General features: G+C 36.0%; 6 protein-coding genes across 6 annotated transcripts; 3 read left to right on the top strand and 3 right to left on the bottom strand.

The window, feature by feature from the left end:
• Nucleotides 1-298: 298 nt before the first annotated feature.
• Nucleotides 299-2,705, bottom strand: LOC108558388. Its single transcript, XM_017915289.1, has 4 exons — nt 2,515-2,705; nt 1,625-2,461; nt 1,370-1,564; nt 299-1,288 (listed from the first exon to the last, which is right to left on the bottom strand). Exons 1-4 carry the CDS (start codon nt 2,629-2,631, stop codon nt 1,121-1,123), a joined length of 1,317 nt encoding a protein of 438 aa, XP_017770778.1. The 5' UTR covers nt 2,632-2,705; the 3' UTR covers nt 299-1,120.
• A 67-nt stretch (nt 2,706-2,772) lies between these two features.
• LOC108558387 (probable RNA-binding protein 19) lies at nt 2,773-6,137 on the top strand. Its single transcript, XM_017915287.1, has 12 exons — nt 2,773-2,879; nt 2,936-3,140; nt 3,193-3,338; nt 3,404-3,613; nt 3,680-3,941; nt 4,004-4,207; nt 4,265-4,719; nt 4,779-4,914; nt 4,976-5,259; nt 5,317-5,519; nt 5,582-5,698; nt 5,750-6,137. Exons 1-12 carry the CDS (start codon nt 2,844-2,846, stop codon nt 6,027-6,029), a joined length of 2,538 nt encoding a protein of 845 aa, XP_017770776.1. The 5' UTR covers nt 2,773-2,843; the 3' UTR covers nt 6,030-6,137.
• Nucleotides 6,138-6,553: 416 nt separating this feature from the next.
• LOC108558386 (UDP-GlcNAc:betaGal beta-1,3-N-acetylglucosaminyltransferase-like protein 1) lies at nt 6,554-8,153 on the top strand. The gene is made up of 7 exons (XM_017915286.1): nt 6,554-6,582; nt 6,641-6,928; nt 6,981-7,049; nt 7,237-7,400; nt 7,453-7,605; nt 7,655-7,934; nt 7,987-8,153. Exons 1-7 carry the CDS (start codon nt 6,574-6,576, stop codon nt 8,065-8,067), a joined length of 1,044 nt encoding a protein of 347 aa, XP_017770775.1. The 5' UTR covers nt 6,554-6,573; the 3' UTR covers nt 8,068-8,153.
• On the bottom strand, nt 8,063-10,390 carry LOC108558385 (cysteine sulfinic acid decarboxylase). The gene is made up of 3 exons (XM_017915285.1): nt 9,340-10,390; nt 8,923-9,290; nt 8,063-8,740 (listed from the first exon to the last, which is right to left on the bottom strand). The coding sequence occupies exons 1-3, from the start codon at nt 9,970-9,972 to the stop codon at nt 8,143-8,145; spliced, it is 1,599 nt and encodes a 532-aa protein (XP_017770774.1). The 5' UTR covers nt 9,973-10,390; the 3' UTR covers nt 8,063-8,142.
• Nucleotides 10,391-11,387: 997 nt separating this feature from the next.
• Nucleotides 11,388-14,616, top strand: LOC108558389 (E3 ubiquitin-protein ligase RNF216-like). The gene is made up of 10 exons (XM_017915290.1): nt 11,388-11,538; nt 11,593-12,205; nt 12,267-12,318; nt 12,374-12,654; nt 12,755-12,986; nt 13,037-13,364; nt 13,418-13,702; nt 13,768-14,057; nt 14,159-14,308; nt 14,372-14,616. The coding sequence occupies exons 1-10, from the start codon at nt 11,521-11,523 to the stop codon at nt 14,559-14,561; spliced, it is 2,439 nt and encodes an 812-aa protein (XP_017770779.1). The 5' UTR covers nt 11,388-11,520; the 3' UTR covers nt 14,562-14,616.
• Nucleotides 14,617-15,822: 1,206 nt separating this feature from the next.
• LOC108558383 lies at nt 15,823-19,584 on the bottom strand (the record flags this gene model as incomplete). The annotated part of the gene is made up of 7 exons (XM_017915284.1): nt 15,823-16,158; nt 16,221-16,381; nt 16,804-16,833; nt 17,528-17,620; nt 17,708-17,780; nt 19,406-19,411; nt 19,495-19,584. Coding segments are annotated over 7 exons (636 nt in total), but the record flags the coding sequence as incomplete, so codon positions are not given.
• Nucleotides 19,585-20,190: the final 606 nt, after the last annotated feature.

Below are 20,190 nucleotides of genomic sequence, written 5' to 3'. Positions count from 1 at the left end.
TTAATTATGTAAGTAGCAATTATAAATATTACGAAGTGATCTTAAAAAATAGGTACTATTAATCCGTTTCTATGTAGTTCTCGTCAGTTATATATCACATATCTAGGAAATGACATGAAGTTTTATGTGCTTCTCGTGATTCGTCTGCACTTGCTGATATAGGCTTTATGATTTAATTTCTATTTGTAACAAACAGAAGAAAACAAAATAAGTTTTCTCTCTCTCTATCTCTCTTTCATATACACAAACACTTTAAAAACTTATTTTAACTAGTTATCAGGATGATGTTATTAATATTTCCGTTCCAACGGAGCTAATAATTAATAATACACGTCTTGTCGAGAAATATAGTTATATTGAATTTTACGTGCCTTCTGGAAGATGATGTTATGAATTGTTATTGGACTTCTTTCGTCTACATTCTCTCTTACTCTCACTCACTCTCTCTCTTTTATTATCTGTTCTATTCTTTTTATACTATAAAATAATATTAAAGATAAATAAACAATTTAATTTGAAGAAGAGTTAGTTTTAGGTGATGATGATTATTCGAAAAAAAAAAACAAAAAAATAACGTGTGCAAAAGTCATGTGATTTTCCATTTCAATGTATTTTGTATATAATCGAATATAATTTGTACGGTGGTGTAAATATTCAAGAAAATTTTGGTTACGTTTTATTGAAGCTTAATATATTCTTATTACTACTTTATGCCATACTTTAATTAATTCTAAGCACACACAAAACATATTCTTTCTCTCTCTCTCACACACACACATACATTGACATACGTACTAGTTATGATTACATTCTAATAACACTTATTCAAAATACTTATATAGATAAAATAAATATTGAGTCTACTGCAAATTGCGACGGCAATAAAAGCGTTATCAGTTCTGTTCGTTTATTTATTCGAAAAAAAGCTTATTATCACCAACAAATTTTCGTTATCAAAACATAATAAAGAGTCTTCATTTCAATAAAATATCACAATAATCATGATCCATTCTAAACAATACCCATCCTCGATGAAAAAAAGATCTTCGGAATTGATCGAATGGAGATTGTATTTGGGGAACACTTCAAGGCACAGCATCGCGATCTGCGTTGAACAAACCTATTTTGATTTTCTGGACGATGCACTGCGCGGCGTGGACTTTGCAGCAGATACAGGTCTACTCGCTTTTTCCCTCTTCTTTTCCCTATCCGATGCAATGCAGTACATCTTCTCACGTATGCTGGTGTTGAAGAACATGTCGTGAAAAGCGTAGCAACCAGCAGAAACCTACTCAAACAATATAGGTAAGTTTATGTAATTAAATTTATTTATGAAGACTAAATTTAACATAAAGATGTAATAATGTACCTGTTGTATGAGCCTTCTATGGAGTTCTACATCGGATTCGTTAATATCGTCTACGTTCTCAGAGTGTAGCTGGACGGCGCAAACCAACGCATCCTGGATGGTATTTATGAGATCCTGCACTCTCTCCGTGCGAAACAGCCTTCTTACAAGAAATCCTTTAGCAGCGGCTGTTATTATATAAGCAGCTTTCTCCATCTGAAAAAGAAAATCCATTGAAATTAAGTAAAAGTTAAACAGTTTAAGTAACGTTTCCACCTTTTTTTCTTCAGTCAATTCGTAAATTTCAGTATCCCCCTTCTCGAAAGCACTATAGAAAAAAGTGGAATGCTCATCTGATCCACTAATAGGTGTAGAGAACTTCTCCGCGTTCTCCTGAAGTTCGTTGAAATCCGCCGAATTCACGGAATTCGTCCTACTGCGATTGCTCTGCTTCTCGAGAATCTCGTATATTTTCTTAGAATACTCCTGAGGTATGCTTTTCAAGATATTCTCCAATTTTGAATCATACGCCGGCTTCGGTACAGGTTCGGATATATACGTAACATTCGATACGTTCAATTCTTCGATTGGCACGTTGTTATCGATGAACTGTTTCAAATTGTTCTCGGTAACATTAAACTGACTTTCCTGATCCGACAAGTTCTTCAATTCCGTTTCCGTGCAGGACGTGTCCAAATCGTAATCTTTGGACACGTTCATCTCCAAATCATCTTTCAAATCTGAAGATGCAGCTCTCTGTCTATCCTCATTTTGCTTCAAATGCTCAATCAGGGCAGGACTAGGTGTTTCCAATATGTAAGAGTTGCTTCTGATCAATTTTGGTGTGGGTGGTAACTCCTCATCAGTCTGAAGAGCAACAAATTTGTCATTGACAAATTCTGATGATTGTATGTTGCATGTTAATTTTGGCTGCCTACTCTCGATGACTTCATCATCTAATTCATGCAGATTTGTTGATGATTGCTGCTTATCCAATAGATCACTGTAGTGATGTATCATAGCCTTCAATTCCCTCTCCTTCTTGATCCGACTCTCCACTTTAATTGCTTGCTTTCTATAAGAGATAATCTCTTTGCGTTTATTCTGAGTTATCTGCAAAAAGCAATAAAATTACTCAGTATATGTCTGCATAAATATAGACTTACCAGAGGTGGTAAAATTGGAACATTGTTAATCTTTATGCAAGAGACGTAAGTGGTTAACGACTGGATGTAATCGCTCAAAGGCATCTTCACTTCTTCACTGTTTATAAACTCTTTCATAATGGTAAAAACTGGAGTTGTAGCCGGACGAAATTCAATTTATTTAAAAAAACGGTCACTCGGTTGTCAATGTCAGAACAATGAAACATTGTGTAATAGGCAACCAAACCATCACCTCTTCCACTGCATAAAAGCCTAGTACATACTTCAAAACGGTACCATTTGCCATGTGCGCTTGACAATAATATAACCTACAAATTTTGATTGATAACATGTCACGAATAATTATTAAAAACTTGCCGAAAAACGTGAGTATAGCTTAAATAATTTAATTTACAGATAATGAATTTACATTGTTCTTCAGATCACAGACACTAAACTAAGGGAAATATTTGGAGCCAAAGGACATGTGACTGACGTTCAGCTGAAATACACTCCTGATGGAAAGTTCAGACAGTTTGCTTTTATCGGATACAAAGAGGAGGCAGAGGCAAATGAAGCTATTGAGTATTTCGATAAAACTAGTATAAACACCAACAAAATTACTGTGCAGAAATGTTCCCAATTAGGTAAATATTACTTATATATGTTTGAAGAAAAGTGCTAATTTATTAATATTAGGAGATGCAAGTAAACCAAAGTCTTGGAGTAAATACGCTGTGGATAGTTCAGCATATAAGAGCAAACATAAAACTGCAGAACCAGCAGAGGAAGAACCAAAAGTCGAGAAGGATAAATCAGAACCTACACAAGATTTGTTAGAAAAGGTAAATATATAAAAAAAAAAGGATTATTATATTATCAGAGATTAAACTGTTTATATTTTTTTCAGTATAAAGATGATCACGAGTTTGAAGAGTTCTTGAATGTTCAAGGAGATAAAAATACTCAAAATTTGTTAAGTAAAATTAAGAAGACTGGTGACGATGAGCAGAGTGAGGATGAAGATGAAGCACCAAAAGGTGATAAAGTTGAAGATGATAACAAGGAGGAGGAGGAGGAGAAAGAGAAAATAGCTAATGCAAAAATCTCAGATTTGGAGGTATGTTAATAATAACATTTTTAAATTAATTGCATAAACTTATTTTTTGTCATTAATTTTTTTTAGTATATGAAAATGCTGAAGAAAAATGTTGCTGAGCCTGAAGTGAAGAAAAAGAAAGAGAAACCTAGGAAGAATCTGAAATTGTTTACATTGAAAATGAGGAATTTGCCAAATTCGTGCAAGAAAAAAGATATAAAGGCGTTCTTCAAACCTTTGTATTTGCACTCGCTGAGGTGTCCCAAGAATATTAGGAATATAGCGTTTGTCGGTTTTCTGGATGAGAAGAATTTCAAGATTGCTTTAACTAAAGATAGAAGTTTTATAAGTAAGTGATTAATTATTTGAAAATAATGGTTTCGTTGTTATACGTTTAATTTCTTTATTCAGAGGGGAAACAAATTGAAGTTAAGGAATACGTGGACTATAAAAATGAGCCTAAAGAGCAGGCGAATGACGTGAATAACAAGTGGAAGTATCAGGAGGAGAAATTGAAAAACGAAGAGGAAATTGCCGAATCCGGTAAAATATTCATAAGGAATTTGTCTTACACGAGTACAGAAGACGAAGTGCAGAAGTTGTTTGAAACTTATGGTATGACATCTTATTTAATAACTGTGAAGATGAAAGTTAATAATTGAATGGTTATAGGTCCCATAGCTGATTTCACTTTACCAATTGATACGACAACGAGGAAACCTAAGGGCTTTGCTACAGTTACGTTCGTTATGCCGGAAAATGCGGTCAAGGCTTACACGGAATTGGATGGTACCATTTTCCATGGTAGGATGTTGCATCTTTTGCGTGGGAAATCCAAGGAAAACGCGGATGATGATAACGAGGAGACGACAGACTTTAAGAAGAAAAAGGCGAAGGAGTTGAAGAAGAAAGCCGGTTCATCGCACAATTGGAATTCTCTTTTCTTGGGTCACGACGCAGTCGCCGAAGTCATGGCTAATACTTATGGAACCACTAAAGAAGCGGTTTTGGATCCGAGAGGCGCTGGAAACGCTGCCGTTCGTTTGGCACTCGGAGAAACGCAAATTATTGCACAAACTAGGAAACATCTTGAAGATCACGGTGTCATTTTGGATGCGTTCAATGGGGTAATTAAATTTAATTTATTAGTTAATCCAGACATTAAGATTTTACTTTTTTTTAATAGGTTACAACGAAGAGGTCCAAAACTATAATTATTGTTAAAAATTTACCGGCTAATACTACGTCCATGGATATACAGACTTTGTTCCATCCGCACGGACATCTTGGTCGTGTCATCCTTCCTCCAAGTGGAATCACAGGTAGGACTATAAAATAAAAAAATAACTTCAAACTATTCTTATGATTGATGTAAACTTTTAGCAATCGTCGAGTTCGTTGAACCATCCGAAGCCAAGAAAGCTTTCACCAGATTGGCTTACACGAAGTTCAAAAACTTACCTCTATACTTGGAATGGGCTCCAGATAATAGTTTAAGTGGACAAAACAACAGAAATGTTAAGGAACCAACGCATAATGAAACCAAACCAGAGGAACCAGTTGAAGTTGTTGAAGAAGAGGAGGATGATGACGAAGAACCTGAACCAGATACAACGCTTTTCGTGAAAAACCTTAACTTCGAGACAACCGATAATGTGTTACGAAAGGTACTAAATTTTTGTATATTTCCCAAAACATTTTTTTCAATATTTTCTTTTTTTTAGCATTTCGCGAGTTGCGGTAAGATATCCTACGCGAATGTGGTTACTAAAAAGGATTTGAATGATCCTACTAAGAAACTGTCCATGGGTTACGGTTTTGTCAGGTTTTACCACAAAGAAAGTATTAACAAAGCGCTGAAAAACTTGCAGCAAAGCGTTCTCGACGGAAAGTCGCTCGAGCTGAAGAGATCTGAGAGAACATTATCGTAAGATATACTTTTTTTTACAAGTATAACAAAAAACTAATTATTACTTTTTTTTTAATTAGAAATGAAGTGGTGGCTGAGCGTAAAACGACGAAGAAAATTAAGCAGACTGGCAGCAAAATTTGCGTTAGAAACGTACCATTCCAGGCAAACCAACAAGACTTGCTGGAACTCTTCAAGTAAGTAACATCAACTACATTATATACTGAATATTAAACAACAATTTGTAGGACTTTTGGGGAAATTAAGTCGTTGCGGTTACCTAAGAAGATGGGGCCTACAAATCAACACAGAGGATTCGGCTTCGTCGATTTCGCTACCAATGCGGATGCTAAAAAAGCTTTTGAAGCACTTAGCCAAAGTACTCACGTACTTGGAAGACGTTTGGTCTTGGAATGGGCAGCAACTGAAGATAGCATAGACGATATTAGGAAAAGGACAGCGGATCATTTCCATGAGACCACTGAAACCAAGAGGTCGAAGAAGAGCGTCTTTGAGATGGAATCTTAATGACTGCTATTTTTTTAACGTAACTTATGTTAAAGTACTATAAAAAGACTTTGTTGTTAATATTACATTTGATAAGGAAATTTAAATGTACATTTTAAATATATTATTACATATTTACTATATAATTATTTACGAATGTATTTGCATTGAAACGAAGTTCATAGTTCGATGTTTTGTAATTTTAAAAAGGCTGTAATTCAATTATACAAAGATTACAAGTAGATTTCTTTAATGTTACTCCTAAGCTCCATCTTACAATGGTAAACTAAACTTCTGGAAGGTATGGTTAACTCCTGTTCCTCATTAATAATCTCTTCATTAACCTATATTTATTTCGAAGCAGAGACGTATTCACATTTATTCTCAATGCATATTTTAAGATTGAGTTGTTTTTTTATAAATTGACCACAAGGTACAAAAATATGAATATTTGTAATCATTTGGAATGAGTGAGAATATATTATTGATATGCTAAACATAGTGGACAGACTTAATTAAATACAGCCTAAAAATAACATAAAAAAATATATATAATTACTTAAAAATGGATGTGGTATGCACAAAAAACAATACTTCTAACAATATCTATGTTAATACCTGTACAATTGTAGTCTATTATTATTCCAATCTATAATGGTTCCACCTGGATAAAGCCTTGTTTTGAAGCAATCTTAGCACAAACTGCTTTGAAGGAAATCAAGCTAGAAGTTAGCATATGCAATGATTCCAGCGATGATGACACACAAGAACTACTTGATAAATGGAAAAGTTTATTTGAAGACAATAATATCACTTTTAAATGTTACCTCAATGATACCGGTTCACCTAAAGGTGTTGGATATGCGAAAAACAAAGCAGTTGAATTATCAACTGGTCAATATCTTTGTTTCCAAGATGTGGTAACATCAATTCATTCTAATTTATGTTCATAGCTTATGATTTTCTTCGTAGGATGATGTTATGTTACCTGAAAGGATTTTGATGCAATTCAAGGAGGCCAAAGCACTTTCCAATGATTATGTAATAAGTATTTTTGAGTTAATAATTGAAGACTCAAGAGGAAACCAATTTACTTAAGATTATGTATTATATAGAATTGTCTATTTTCTACTAATTGTTATGTAAGTAATGTAAATGTTTTTCTTTCCTTGACTCTTCAATTATTAGGAAATCTGTTTTGAAAATAGTTTAAATTTTGTAATTGTAGCTGATTGGTAGTAAATTTGTACGTGAACCTCGGGATTCGACGATTCGTTATACAAATTGGGCTAATAATTTGTCAAATGAGCAATTGGTTAATCAAATTTATACTTCCAATGGTCCAACAATTATTATGCCAACCTGGTTTTGCCATAGATCTGCATATGATAGGTATGTGTAATCAAATTATTGATAGTTATAAATGTTAATTATTTCTGTTAAGAGTTGGTGGGTTTGTGGAAGATGGTAAAGGAACTCCTGAAGACCTGATATTTTTCTACAAGCATCTGGATCTGGATGGGAAAGTTTATAAAGTTGAAACAAATTTGTTAGTGTATTACTACCATCAGCATGCCACTACGTTCTCGATAAAAGAGTAAGTTTTTCATTGGAGATTTGACGAACGTTATGATTAAAATTGATAGGGAAACCATTTGGAATCTGCGTTTGGAGCGTCTGCAGAGCAAGGTTCTATGTAATTGGAAGACATTTACCATCTGGAATGCGGGAAAGCAAGGCAGGAAGTTTTATAACTCTTTGAGTGCGGAAAATAGAGTGAAGGTGATGGCCATGTGCGATGTAGATGTCAAGAAAGTTAACAAGAAGTATACGCCCTACGACGCAAGGTTGAGGAAAGCAGGCAAACCATTGGATATGGTGCATTTTAAAGACGCTAAACCGCCGTTCGTGATTTGCGTTAAATTGGTAAGTGATTGTGGTAATCGTGGTTAGACCTTAAACTTAAGATCTGTTCTAGGACATGACCGGCGGCTGTTTCGAGAAAAATCTGGAGTCACTGCAATTGAAGGAAAACCTCGATTACGTTTATTTCAGTTAAAATCACATATTTTATATAAATTACAATAAATTAATGTTGTTAATCAACTACGCTACTCTGTAAATGATGGATAGTTTAGAGGTCGTAACCCAGTCGCTCGAACTCTTGTATTAAGTGGATCATATCGTCGTGATTTAAACCGGAATTTTGGAAGACGATTCGGAAGAAGTTGGGTAAGCTTTTCTGCGCTTGATACGTGACCATCATTGAGCCTTCCTTCATCATTTTCTCTTTGATTTTGGGAGCAACGGAATGCAGTTTTTCGTGGTAATCGGCATCGGTTTCGTGTCCACGCAAACTTGGTGGTATGTACCAAAAGCATATGTTCGTGCATTCGGGATTATCCAAAACTATGGAGAATCCTTCCGTTTTCTGGATGGTGTTGGTAAAGAATTCAGCGTTATCGAAGACCTTATCGATGTGCTGTTCGAAACCGGAAGTTCCTTTGGCTTTCCACATGAACCAGAATTTGAGGACATCGGCTCTTCGTCCGCACTGCACGTGCTTGTCTCCAGTATCGAAGCTAGTATCGTAGAATTTGTCTTTTTGGAAGAGATATGCTGCGTTTGTGGAATGAGCAGATGATAGAACTCCTTTGTGCCTGAGCAGGTAAGCGGAACACTGCTGCGGTGCAGTTAATAACTTGTGAGGGTTCCATGTAACGGAATCGGCCCTGAAATAATAGAATACGGTTACATCGAAGGCTACTTAGAAAATGCACTCATTTTTTCTCAATTAAACATTATTATGTTAGTACGTTTAATTGTACATTTCGACATGCAAACAGCATCAAGGATTTACGTGAAGGGATCGAAGACCTCGAATCGTTAATGAGGTGCATGCACTCAACCATACCTGTGGATTCCTTTCAGAAGATGCTTGTACTTCTTGGACATCAATGCTCCGCCACCCCAAGCGGCGTCCACGTGCAACCAGAGCTTGTGCCGTTCGCAGACGTCGGCGATTTCTTCGATAGGATCGAAGGCTCCGAAAACTGTTGTGCCTGCGGTTGCGCTGACCATGAACGGGATCGCGTTTTCCCGAAGAGATCTTTCGATTTCAGATGTTAAATGCTCCACGTCCATTTTCCCTCTACCGTCTGATTTGATGAGGTACACGTTATCCGAGCCCAGACCCAAGAACGAAGCCATCTTCTTGATGGAATAGTGCGCATCCTCGGAGGTGAAGAGCACCAAGCGCTGCAATCCGTGCAGACCTGTTCTCTGTAATCTCAATGGTGATTATCAATTTCATTTTGTTTCAAGCGCTTACTTTGATGTCCGGCATGAGGCTATGTCTGGCGCAACTTATTGCATAAGCGTTGGACATGGATCCACCTGGGCAGAAGATGCCATCTCCGTCGCCGTTGGGGAAACCTACTATCGTCCTCATCTCTTTCAGCACAACTTCCTCCATTAAGGTGAAAACCGGAGATACTTCGTAGGTGTAAACGCTGGGATTCAGCGCGTCCGTCAACCATTGTCCAACCAAGCCGTACGGATCAACGGAGGAGAACAGTTGATTCACGAAGTACGGATGTCCGGTCTTCACGGAATACTGTATCGTCTCCCTGATCAACTGAAGGAGTTCGTCGTGCGATGATCCGCTTGCGCGAATTTCAAAATCCAAGAGTTTCAGCAACTCCTCCGGATTCCTCCATTCCAAGACTTTGCTGTCCCTTGATAATCCATTGAATACAGCATCCTTGAGGAGTATCTCCACGGACTCTCTGATGAAACTCTCGTGCTGATTCCTGTTCGGATGGCTTTCGATGGATGCGATTGGTTTGTAAGGCTTCTTCAGATCTTGCGGGTATCCTTCGTCGTCCTCGGAGGTGGCGACGTCGCTGGCTATGGCCTCATCCACGAAGTCCTCTTGCACGTTCTGCTCCCCAGTGGCTGGCATCTCGCTAGTTGTGTAGTGGGTCTGTGGAGTGTGTCAGGTTCCTCGATTGAACGACTGAACCGCTCTACTGGATCGGACACCCCGTCGGTGGGACTATATGAACCGTCCACGTCACGTGCAGTCCTTGCTCATTACTGCACTTTCCCAAACGACCGTGGCAATCTCAAATCTATTAATTTGTGCCTTGTCTCCAACATCCGAAATATTCCGGGGTCTTTCGGATTGTGCGTGGATGGCCAATCCGTTCATAATGCCACTTTGGTATTTCCCAGTAAACCCGACTAACCAGTCCACTTATCAGCATCTCCGCACGTTTTCACATTTGGCCCATGGAATCCCAGTACGACGAAGTCAATAAACTAATTCTTCTCTTTCAATATCTTGTTTCCGTTACTCCCGTATCGCGAAGCATGTTAACGCAATTAGACTATTCCATTATTCGAACTACAATTAGTAAGGTAAAATAGCCTTTGTATAGTACTATTTTTCATTCAGCTTCGATCCAAGTTATAACGATATTAAATATAAATTAGATCTTTATTATTAATGCAAATTCAAAAATATATTTCAAATTGTTACTCATTAAGATTACAAATTTAAATTTGATTCTTTTGTTATGAATAATTTCCAAGTGTTTACAAACAAAAGTGCGTATCGAAATCTATGCCAATCGATTCATTAGAAATTCATGGTCGGATAGGAATCGGCGAGTTCCTACAAACCCAATTCTTTCAATATATCAATAATCCGTAAAATCAGATCCGTGGCCATGGATGGAAAAGCGTAAACAATTTGCGCAGATATTAACAGTTTCCTAACTCATTGTTCACGCCAAGGCGTCGTGATCGTAGATCGACTTTGTGTTCTTCCATTCATGGTATTACGATTACAAAGTTGAAGAACGGACGATCTCGTGCATTGCAGGGAAAGCCGAGAAAAATCATTGTCCGACAGGGAAAAACCGATATTTCGTAGTACTTAATGATCAGTCGCTTTCTAAAAACACTTTTAATCACGCTGCGTATCTATCGTTCCAAATAAATACGTTGAATTATTTATTTATCGTTGTTCAAGGAAAGGAAAAAAGTTCGGTTGAGTTAAGATTATTCATAATTATTGTTAATTAGATATTTTAAACACTATTTGTAAATTTCAACATTTTCATTTATATACTAAAATTAAATAATATTTAGTATGATGTAGAATCAACAAATCTAATCTGTAGTAGTTAATAAATCAACTAAAATTTTTATAAATTTATAATTAATAATATGCACATTTGGTTGCCTATACTATTGCAAATACTACTTAACATAAATCTGTTTGTTTATGTTAAATCGTATAATAAATCATTACTATTATCGATTTATTTCCTATTGTAATACACGTTCGTGGTTTTTATTGGTCTTCATATAATCTTATCGGTTGGAGAAACAAAGGTGGTCTATAACAACCCATTGTTTACGTATTTGTCATTTTGCTTTTGCAGTGGTTTTTTTAGTTCGTTTTTAGGTTGAATTCGATAATTTTGTTCTTTGGGATATTACAATGGAGAATATTGATATAGTGAGTATCGACGGTTTGTTGTGCGGCAGTTGTGTATGGTTTAGAAACTTTCAGAATATGGAAAACGATATTAGGAACATTCAAAGGTGTCTAAGTGATGTTAACTCAGACATAATAATAAAGTACTTGCTGAAACACAAGAACGATGAAAACAGGATGATGCTTGCGATGAGGGACTATTTCCGAGATTTCGATGATGTTGATCAGTTCGTGATTGATCAGGAAGCTGTGATGCTATCTCGGATGTTTCCATTTGCAAACATACAAGTCCTTGTGGATCTCTTGGAGCGGTTGGGCAATGAACCAAACAGGCTCAGGATAGCAATGAGGAAGATCCTCCAAGAACCTGAGCTCATCAATCAAAATTTAAGATGCACTTCGACTGTAACAAACATGGATCAATCTTATGGCAATGGTGAAGAATTTCAAAGTAATGATGATGATGATGAAGAAGCTGACTCCAAAGCAAATTTACAGAACTTAAGGCATAGCGTTGAGTATCATCACAGAACAATTAATGTCAATAAGAGGAAGCTGGATGAGCACCATGATGAAGTGCCAGTGTTACCCAAAAGGCACAGTACTGATGCAACTCAAATTGAAAATATTCCATCAACATCAAATGATCACACATACAATTTCCCTCTTCATTTTCAACATTTAATAAGTAATTTAATAAGAATGATTTAATATATTTGATAATTGTTTGTTTCTTTATTTTTTTTTAGGAGATGTTGCAAGAAATAAGAGAGAATTTGTTGGTGTTAATGAAATTATAAGGTATAATACTGCTGGAGATTCATGAAGCAAATATTAATTTCGTAACGCCTTTTAGTATTTCCGATTCTGAAACTGCAAATGATGTCATCGATATTACTGACGATATACAGATGGATGAGGTGGTCGCCATCGAGGTACCAGTCGCTGAGATTCACAAACCAGAAACTTTAACGAACGCTGTTGAGGATATTATACCGCAACCCGTTAATATGATCTTGTACAACTCGATCTCTTCAGTATTCCCAGATGCAGAACCTGAATTCCTCAAGCATTTCTGCATATCTCAGCAATACAATGAAACTATTGCATCAGGCATAATAAACACAATTCTAGCAAGTAAGTTTTATGCATTAAATCATCATTTCTTATTGAAAACAATTATTATAAGCAATAATTTGTTGTTTCTCTTTGATTCTAACGTATATTTATTGTGCAGTGCCAAATTATCCATTAAGAAAGGTGATTGTGAAAGAAGAACATCAGGAGCAGCAATTGGAGCTGATGGATGAGGATTCTCAATTCGAAATGCTTAAGCAGATACTGCCGAAGGCAGATCCGACGTACCTGAGGGACAAAATTGGCACATTCAAGACGGTCAATGATTTCCAGTCGTTCATAACCGAGGCTCTGGACAAACACCAATATCCAACGCTGGAAGAATACGAAAGGTGCGAACCTGATGGCTTTAGGTGACATATATGTGATACGCATGTTGCAGGAAGAACCGCGCCTTCGCCCAACTGAAAAAGTATACGAGCGAGTTCAATGTGCAATGCTTCGTGGAAAATATTCCGAACGTGGAGGAGTACTTTCAGGAAATGAACAAGAAACTCTTGTTGTACGATCCCAGACACGAGAGGGACATCATCGATTTCCTTAAGAACAAATACCGTAATATCAGCGTTAAGAATATCGCGCTTTTCAAGCACGAGTCGACTACAATTTTCGAAGTATGCCAAAAACTTGACAATTGCAGGAAAACGTTGAAGACAAAACGCTCGCTCTGTCCATTAGAACATATCAGAGACATACCTCTACTACAAATGGTATTGAAATGATTTTAGTATTAATGTGATTAATTGATTAAAATTGTTATTAGTTTGCATATATGACGCACCGGAAGGAAATCATGAATTACATATACACGATGAAGGAGAAGAAGGAGAACCAAAGGATATTAGCCAAAGAGTTGAACTTGTGGGTCACTTGCCAATGTTGTTACGATGAGGAGATTATGCCTGAGGACGTTGTGAACTGCGCTTCTGGATGCATCTGTTGTAGTACCTGCGCCCAAAGGTCCATAGAGATAGCGTTCGGAGAGGGAAAACTCGACTATCCGTGCCTTTCCGATTGCGGAATTATGTTCCCCTTCCAATATATACAGGTCGGTGCATAAAATAATTAATAAGTCATTAACAACTATCAGTTTCCTTTTGTTTTTTTTTGCAGACGTTCCTTAGTCCGAAGCTGTTTTCGAAGATCGCTTTGAAGAAGCAGGTGCAGGAGGTCAAAGCTGCAGAACTTGAAGGCGTGGAACAGTGTCCGTTCTGCGATTTTATGACTATTCCGCCGTCCACCGATAAGATTTTCAAGTGTCTGAATCCTGATTGCCTGAAGGAGTCTTGCAGACAATGCAACGAACTCTCGCACATACCGTTGCGATGCGACGAGATTGAAAAGGACGAAGAAGTTAAGAATCGTGTTTACATTGAAAACAAAATGACAGAAGCTCTAATTAGGTATGCCTTTAACTTCTCATTTTTAAATTTATAATCGAGAAATATTTAACAAGTTGTTCTTATATAATAATTATCAACTTATTTGTACTTACAATTTTCAGAAAATGTTGGAAGTGCCATACAAAATTCATCAAATCGGACGGTTGCAACAAGATGACCTGCGTTTGTGGTGCAACGATGTGTTACATTTGTAACAAACCGGTGACCGATTACAAGCATTTCAACGGCCAAGGAGGACACAACACTCATCTGTAAGCTTCATCATTATTACATAAAACATCAAAATTTTAATAATTTTGTTTCGTTTCTTGCAGATGCCCATTATATAGTGATACCAATAAGTTACATGAGCACGCCGTGCGCTCCGTAGCCAAAAAAGCGAAGGCGGAAGTCGGTCAAAGCCTGAAGATCGATCCAACAACAAACATCCATCAATACTACAAAGAGTACAACCAGAACAATCCGCAGACTATTCCGCCTGGCATGCTCTTCAATATGCATTAATATTAAATTTTAAATATCTTATTATTATTATTTTTATATAAATACTAACTAGTAAGCATTCACAAAAAAGAAGAAACAATATACATTATACATATATTTTTTTAAATTTTTGTTTTTTTTTTTCGACGTAACAGTCTTTTATCAATGTTTTTTTAAAACTAATAAATATTGAAAATCTTTCGTGAATTTTTCATTTAGATTGATATATTATATTGATGTTTAAATGTAAGTTTAAAAAAAAACCGAATGAGTATATAACATTTGTAATAGATAATTAATATTTTATAGATATTTTCATATTAAGAATGCAATGAAATTTATTTTAACATGTTAGATTTTCCTTTGTATACCTGGGATTGTTAGTGAACGAGGTAAAATATTAAATAAATGTTTCGTAATAATATGTGCGTTTTTTAAAATAATTGATTCATTTTTAAACCCCAATCAAATGCAAATAGATTACCTAAACGCAAAACGACAATTTTCGATGTCTTCAGTTTTTAGTGCTGAAGATAATTACAACGTTTTATTTTCAGAACCACGCAGTATAATTACGTAATTCAATAGGAATCTTACTATTAAGGACTCCTACTTTTCGAATGTGCTCACTGAAACAATTCTAGTATCGATATTTTGATTTTGAAAAGTCCTGAAAGTTACTGAATTTATGCCCAAATAATATAATTACTATAGGCAACCAAATTCACATATGTGTACCAATTTCGTGCAATTTTTGCAAAACTAATTTTCAGATTTTCTTGCAAACAATTGGAAAGTTAGTCGTCTATATAAGAAACGTTACTTTCTTATTAATTTTTGTATTTTATTGTTGAGAAAGAATGGCGCCACCGTTTCATATTTTGTTATGTAACAAAAGTAAAGTAATGAAGCGATGATTTTCAATATCTTCAGTTTTTCTTGAATTATACAATAATCACTTTAGTCAAATGTACAAATTAAAGTTGAATGTCTTAACTTTCAAAAGTGCCTAATAATAGTTTCCTGCTATCATCCACTTTTCAATTTTTGCAAAAATTGCAAACATGCGACATGAATTTTCAATGGTTTTCATTTCAGTTTTCTCGATGAATTTCGACTATTTTTATTTCCTTATAAGTTCATAGCATGTTAATAATTACAAATAAATTCAAAATAAAGCTTAGTGAGGCAACTTAATTCAAATATAAATTTTGAATATCATTAAAATTAAACTTAGATTTACATAATAAACTTTATTATAAGAAAATAGCATACAGTTGGTACATACAAAACATATATAAACAATAATGAAACAATAATTATTACGTATTACAATTAAGAAAAGGATGGAATGAAGGGTATAGGAAGGAAACATTCATGTGAGATTCTCCACTCACATCGAGTATATTGAGTAATATGAGTAAAAAAAAACTCATTAGTTCTGCCAGTTTTGATCGAAACCGGCTGCAGTGTCGGAATCAGAGTCCTGCAAGGAATGTCTTTGGATGATCCTCTGCTGTTGATTTGGAGTTCCTGGATTGCTGTGCGTTCCTGATTGCTGCAACGGGCGTTTGCTCTTCCTCTTTGATCCACCCAATCCTTTGGGTGCTGGCATATCCTGAAAAATAAACAAATTTCTTCCTTTAATAAATTATTATAAAAAAAAATAATAATACAAACCTGTCCTAGATTATCCGCGGATCCCCATCCTTTGTGCATCTTCTCGGCAATTGGATCAATGGATCCTCCTCCACCTACTCCAAGGAACGAACTGAAAGCCTCCGTGGTTTTCTTCACTCTCACATTGAGCGAACCGATTCGCAGGAATCCCAAGTCTTTGTCTAAACAAGAACAATTTACATTTACAGATTTCGATTTCAATTTTATATTTGAATAGTACATTTGTAATCCAAAATACTTGCGAACCTAAATAAAATCAACTACAAGACCAAATCCAATCAAATACCAAAATAATGAGAATCCACAAAGTTGAGCAACAAATTAGATGAAAATCATTGAAATATTGTAATGATTCGAAAATAAAAGTGGAGTATGATCAAAGAATGGAAATTGTTGCTAAATGAAGGAAAATATATTGTAATAAAGATTGGTTTGCTATAGAAGCAGAAGTCTACTAAAGATTGATGAGTATATTCAGAGTAAATTTCTACAAAAATCTGTTGAACTAAGAAGATGTATGAAGATCAGATGAATGTGAGACTGAAGGTGCTATACTTTAAGTGATTAGAAACAACAACATTACCTCCGTATTTATTCTTTCTTCCTTTCAAATCTGCAACACAGCACAAAAAAAGCAACATGTAATTAAAACGAGGTTTGATAAAAACGAATTTATTATTGAACACACAAATTCCAGGTTAAATATAAATAATTAATAAACGAACGATGTAGTAAATGTCCGCTCGTTCGCGGCGTGTGCAAGCCTCGACCATATTTATACAAAATAACAGGTATGTGCATACGCGTTAATAACTCGGGACCTGAGTTTTAACTACTTCAGAGAATCACCTCTTGTCTATAAATGAGTAAAGCCCGTTGGAATCTGACACGCATGCAGATGGTAATAATTACGATTCTGCCTACGAGTAATATTAATAATAATAATAGTGCTAAAAATATTTAAAAGTAAGTTAATGACTATGATGAGTCTACACATAAAGTAAATAATTATTTAACAAAGAAAATTAAAAATATCACTAGTGTTTAGTTAAACCATCACCATTCCTAAGACTACGTCCGTGCTACTAACTTAAACCTATCATCCTACAGATGTAATTGTTAGTTTAGTGCAGCCTAGGTGACTTTGTAGTTGCCTCGCTCGGAGGACACGGAGCTCAGGATTGGGTTAGATGTCCCTAAGGACTTCGCCGCTCGAATGTTGTGGTTCGAAGCGTGCGAGAAGCTCTTTCTTAGGAAACTCGAGTGCTTCGTGCGGACATGCTTACGATGGACGTGCGGGTACTCACTGTGTGAAGAAATCTTCGGACGCGACTGCATCTTCACGTTCCTGTACTGCTCCGGTTTCTTACCGCTGAAATCCCTGATATGTGAATCGGCCTCTGCAACCACAAAGCAAACATACATACAAATATCAAACCAAGAACTTTAGCTTAATGATCAAAATGAATTAAAGTCTCTGCACTTACCGAAAACGCCGACCAAAAGCTCGTATACATCGTGACGACCGAACTGAGCTGCCAAATGAAGAGGAGCGTAACCCTGTCAAAAAGAATACATCAATTATTTTAAAATTTGTAACATCATGATGAACTTCTTCTCAATGAATACAATTTGATGCTTCCAAATGTTTTATTCTTGGACTTCTCTTAACTCTTTGAAGGGACAGAAATTCCTAAATTTCTGGATTTCAAGTCAACTGAATCATCAACATCAGATGGTATGGCCTATCAAGATTCATCTCTTGACATACCAACCAAATTAAAGGGTAATTCCTCTTTCCTTGACATTTTCTAGAAAATTATAATAATGCCCAACTAGTTCAAAGGTGGTACAATTATTGTTAGACTTCAAATTACATAAATATTTTAGAAATTCATTCTTTCATTAATTAAAGAGTAAAAATCACTAATAATAATATAATTGAAAAATGAGTCATTGAAATATTCTGAATAGTGTTAGATCTTGATTGGATAGAAATTGTGATGAATAATGTAGATAGTATAGACCAGCGTTTTCCAAACTGTGAGGCTAGTGGACTAGTCTAAGGGGAGGCGCGAATATTAGTAGCAGTGAGAACTAATGTTTGAGGAATCCAGCAAGTATAGATACATTCCTGTGCTCTTATCCATGTTGCTGTAATACGCGTTCAAAGTTGAAAAATTGAAATAAGAACGTTCGAAAAAGCAGTGTTTGCACATTTCATTGATTTACTCGAAAACTATAATAGATAGAATTAATCCAATATATGCATATGAAAGCTGAATGTTTGGGGAATCCAGCAAGTATAGATACATTCTTGTGCTAATATCCATATTGCTGTAATACACGTTCAAATTTGAAAAATTGAAATAAGAACGTTCGAAAAAGCAGAGTTTTCACATTTCATTGATTTAGTCGAAAACTATAATAGATAGAATGAATCCAATATATGCACATAAATGCTGAATGTTTGGGGAATCCAGCAAGTGTAGATACATTCCTGTGCTGTTATCCATATTGCTGTAATACGCGTTGCTTTTATGAAATGGAGGAGGGTTGTGTGAGGCGCCAAATAATTACATACTTTTGAGGAAGGCGTAGTAACATCAAGTTTGGAAACCACTGGTATAGACAGAGGAACGTAATTTAGATGCTGTAAATTGGTATTTAATCTGTGTGACGTAATTCAGGATCGGTTTCGTTCCTTCTTTCCCTTTCGTATTCTTTCTTTCCCCGTTATCGAAAGTAGCATCTCCGGGTATTTACAAATATGGGAACATAATTCCCATATCTGTGTTGTATTTCTTTTTTGGTCTTGCGTTAAGGACATTAATAAAGGTAGCCGCAAGGGTCCACAAATGTAAACGTCATAAACATGGGAGTTTATCAGTGGCATTTGCGGTTGCATCTTAGATGCTCTATCTCATCGTGGAATGCACGGCATCCGCGCGGCCCTGCACAACCCTTCATTTCAACCACCGCAGCTACCGGACTTTAGCAACTTTACACGTGACGAATACACAACGCAACAACGCTTCCCTTCACTTCACTGAAGTCATATATATGAAGTCATCTCGTCGTGCGCTATTCCAACAATGCCACCTAACCGTCACAAGCAATCTCGGACAAGCATCAAAGTCCGCGCTACAATTCATTAATACCGACAAAGAAGAAACTTGACTCACCCCATTCTGTAGAGAAGCGCCAACATGAAACCAACACACAAATATATTAGATTACAGTTAAAGTCACACGACGATTCCAAGCTACAAACCGTTCTCGCGTTGACATCAGCCTTGTATTTGCCAGCGAACATCCTGATGATCTTCTCGCTTCCGTGTTTCGAGCCCCAATGAAGCACAGTCTGCAAAAGAAACCCACAAAATAATAACAATCGCGCAATTCCATTAACAACAATTAAACACTTACATACTGAGAATCCGTTGGATTTTGGTTTTGAAAATCGGCGGCGCGGATGAAGAGGAAACATAAAAAGAAAAGAAAAACACACATAGATATAAATAAATGCGAGAATATAAATTAATGTATTATAATAATATACAATTATATGGGGAATACGATTACAAATAAAGATAAAGTCGGTAGACGGGAAGTGAAACGCAACAAAGGAGGATAAAATATTTAATGGATTTCCAACGCAAAACTCTTATTATCCAAGAGTCGTAGATAATCTACGAAATCTGTCCATCATTTGCTCAGCTATCAAATCTGGATGATGGCAAACAATAGCGGCAAATCGCTCTATGCATATGCATATATGGCTCATTCATTCTTCCGTTCAACTTATTTTTTTTTCTTCTTCATTTTCTTAACACCGCCGCAATAACATTTACATAAGACGCATTTTTTTCGCACGCAGGTGCATATATTTCTATATGCACATACAAATATCTATATATATAGAAATGTATGCAAAAAAAAGCGGTTGTTTGGGGAAGGTGAGCGAGGG

Source organism: Nicrophorus vespilloides, unplaced genomic scaffold, assembly GCF_001412225.1.
Source record: "Nicrophorus vespilloides isolate i.1.1-1 unplaced genomic scaffold, Nicve_v1.0, whole genome shotgun sequence".
Taxonomy (NCBI): Eukaryota; Metazoa; Arthropoda; class Insecta; order Coleoptera; family Silphidae; genus Nicrophorus; species Nicrophorus vespilloides.
Note: the sequence above shows the minus strand (reverse complement) of the source record. Positions and strands in the feature narration are given on the sequence as shown.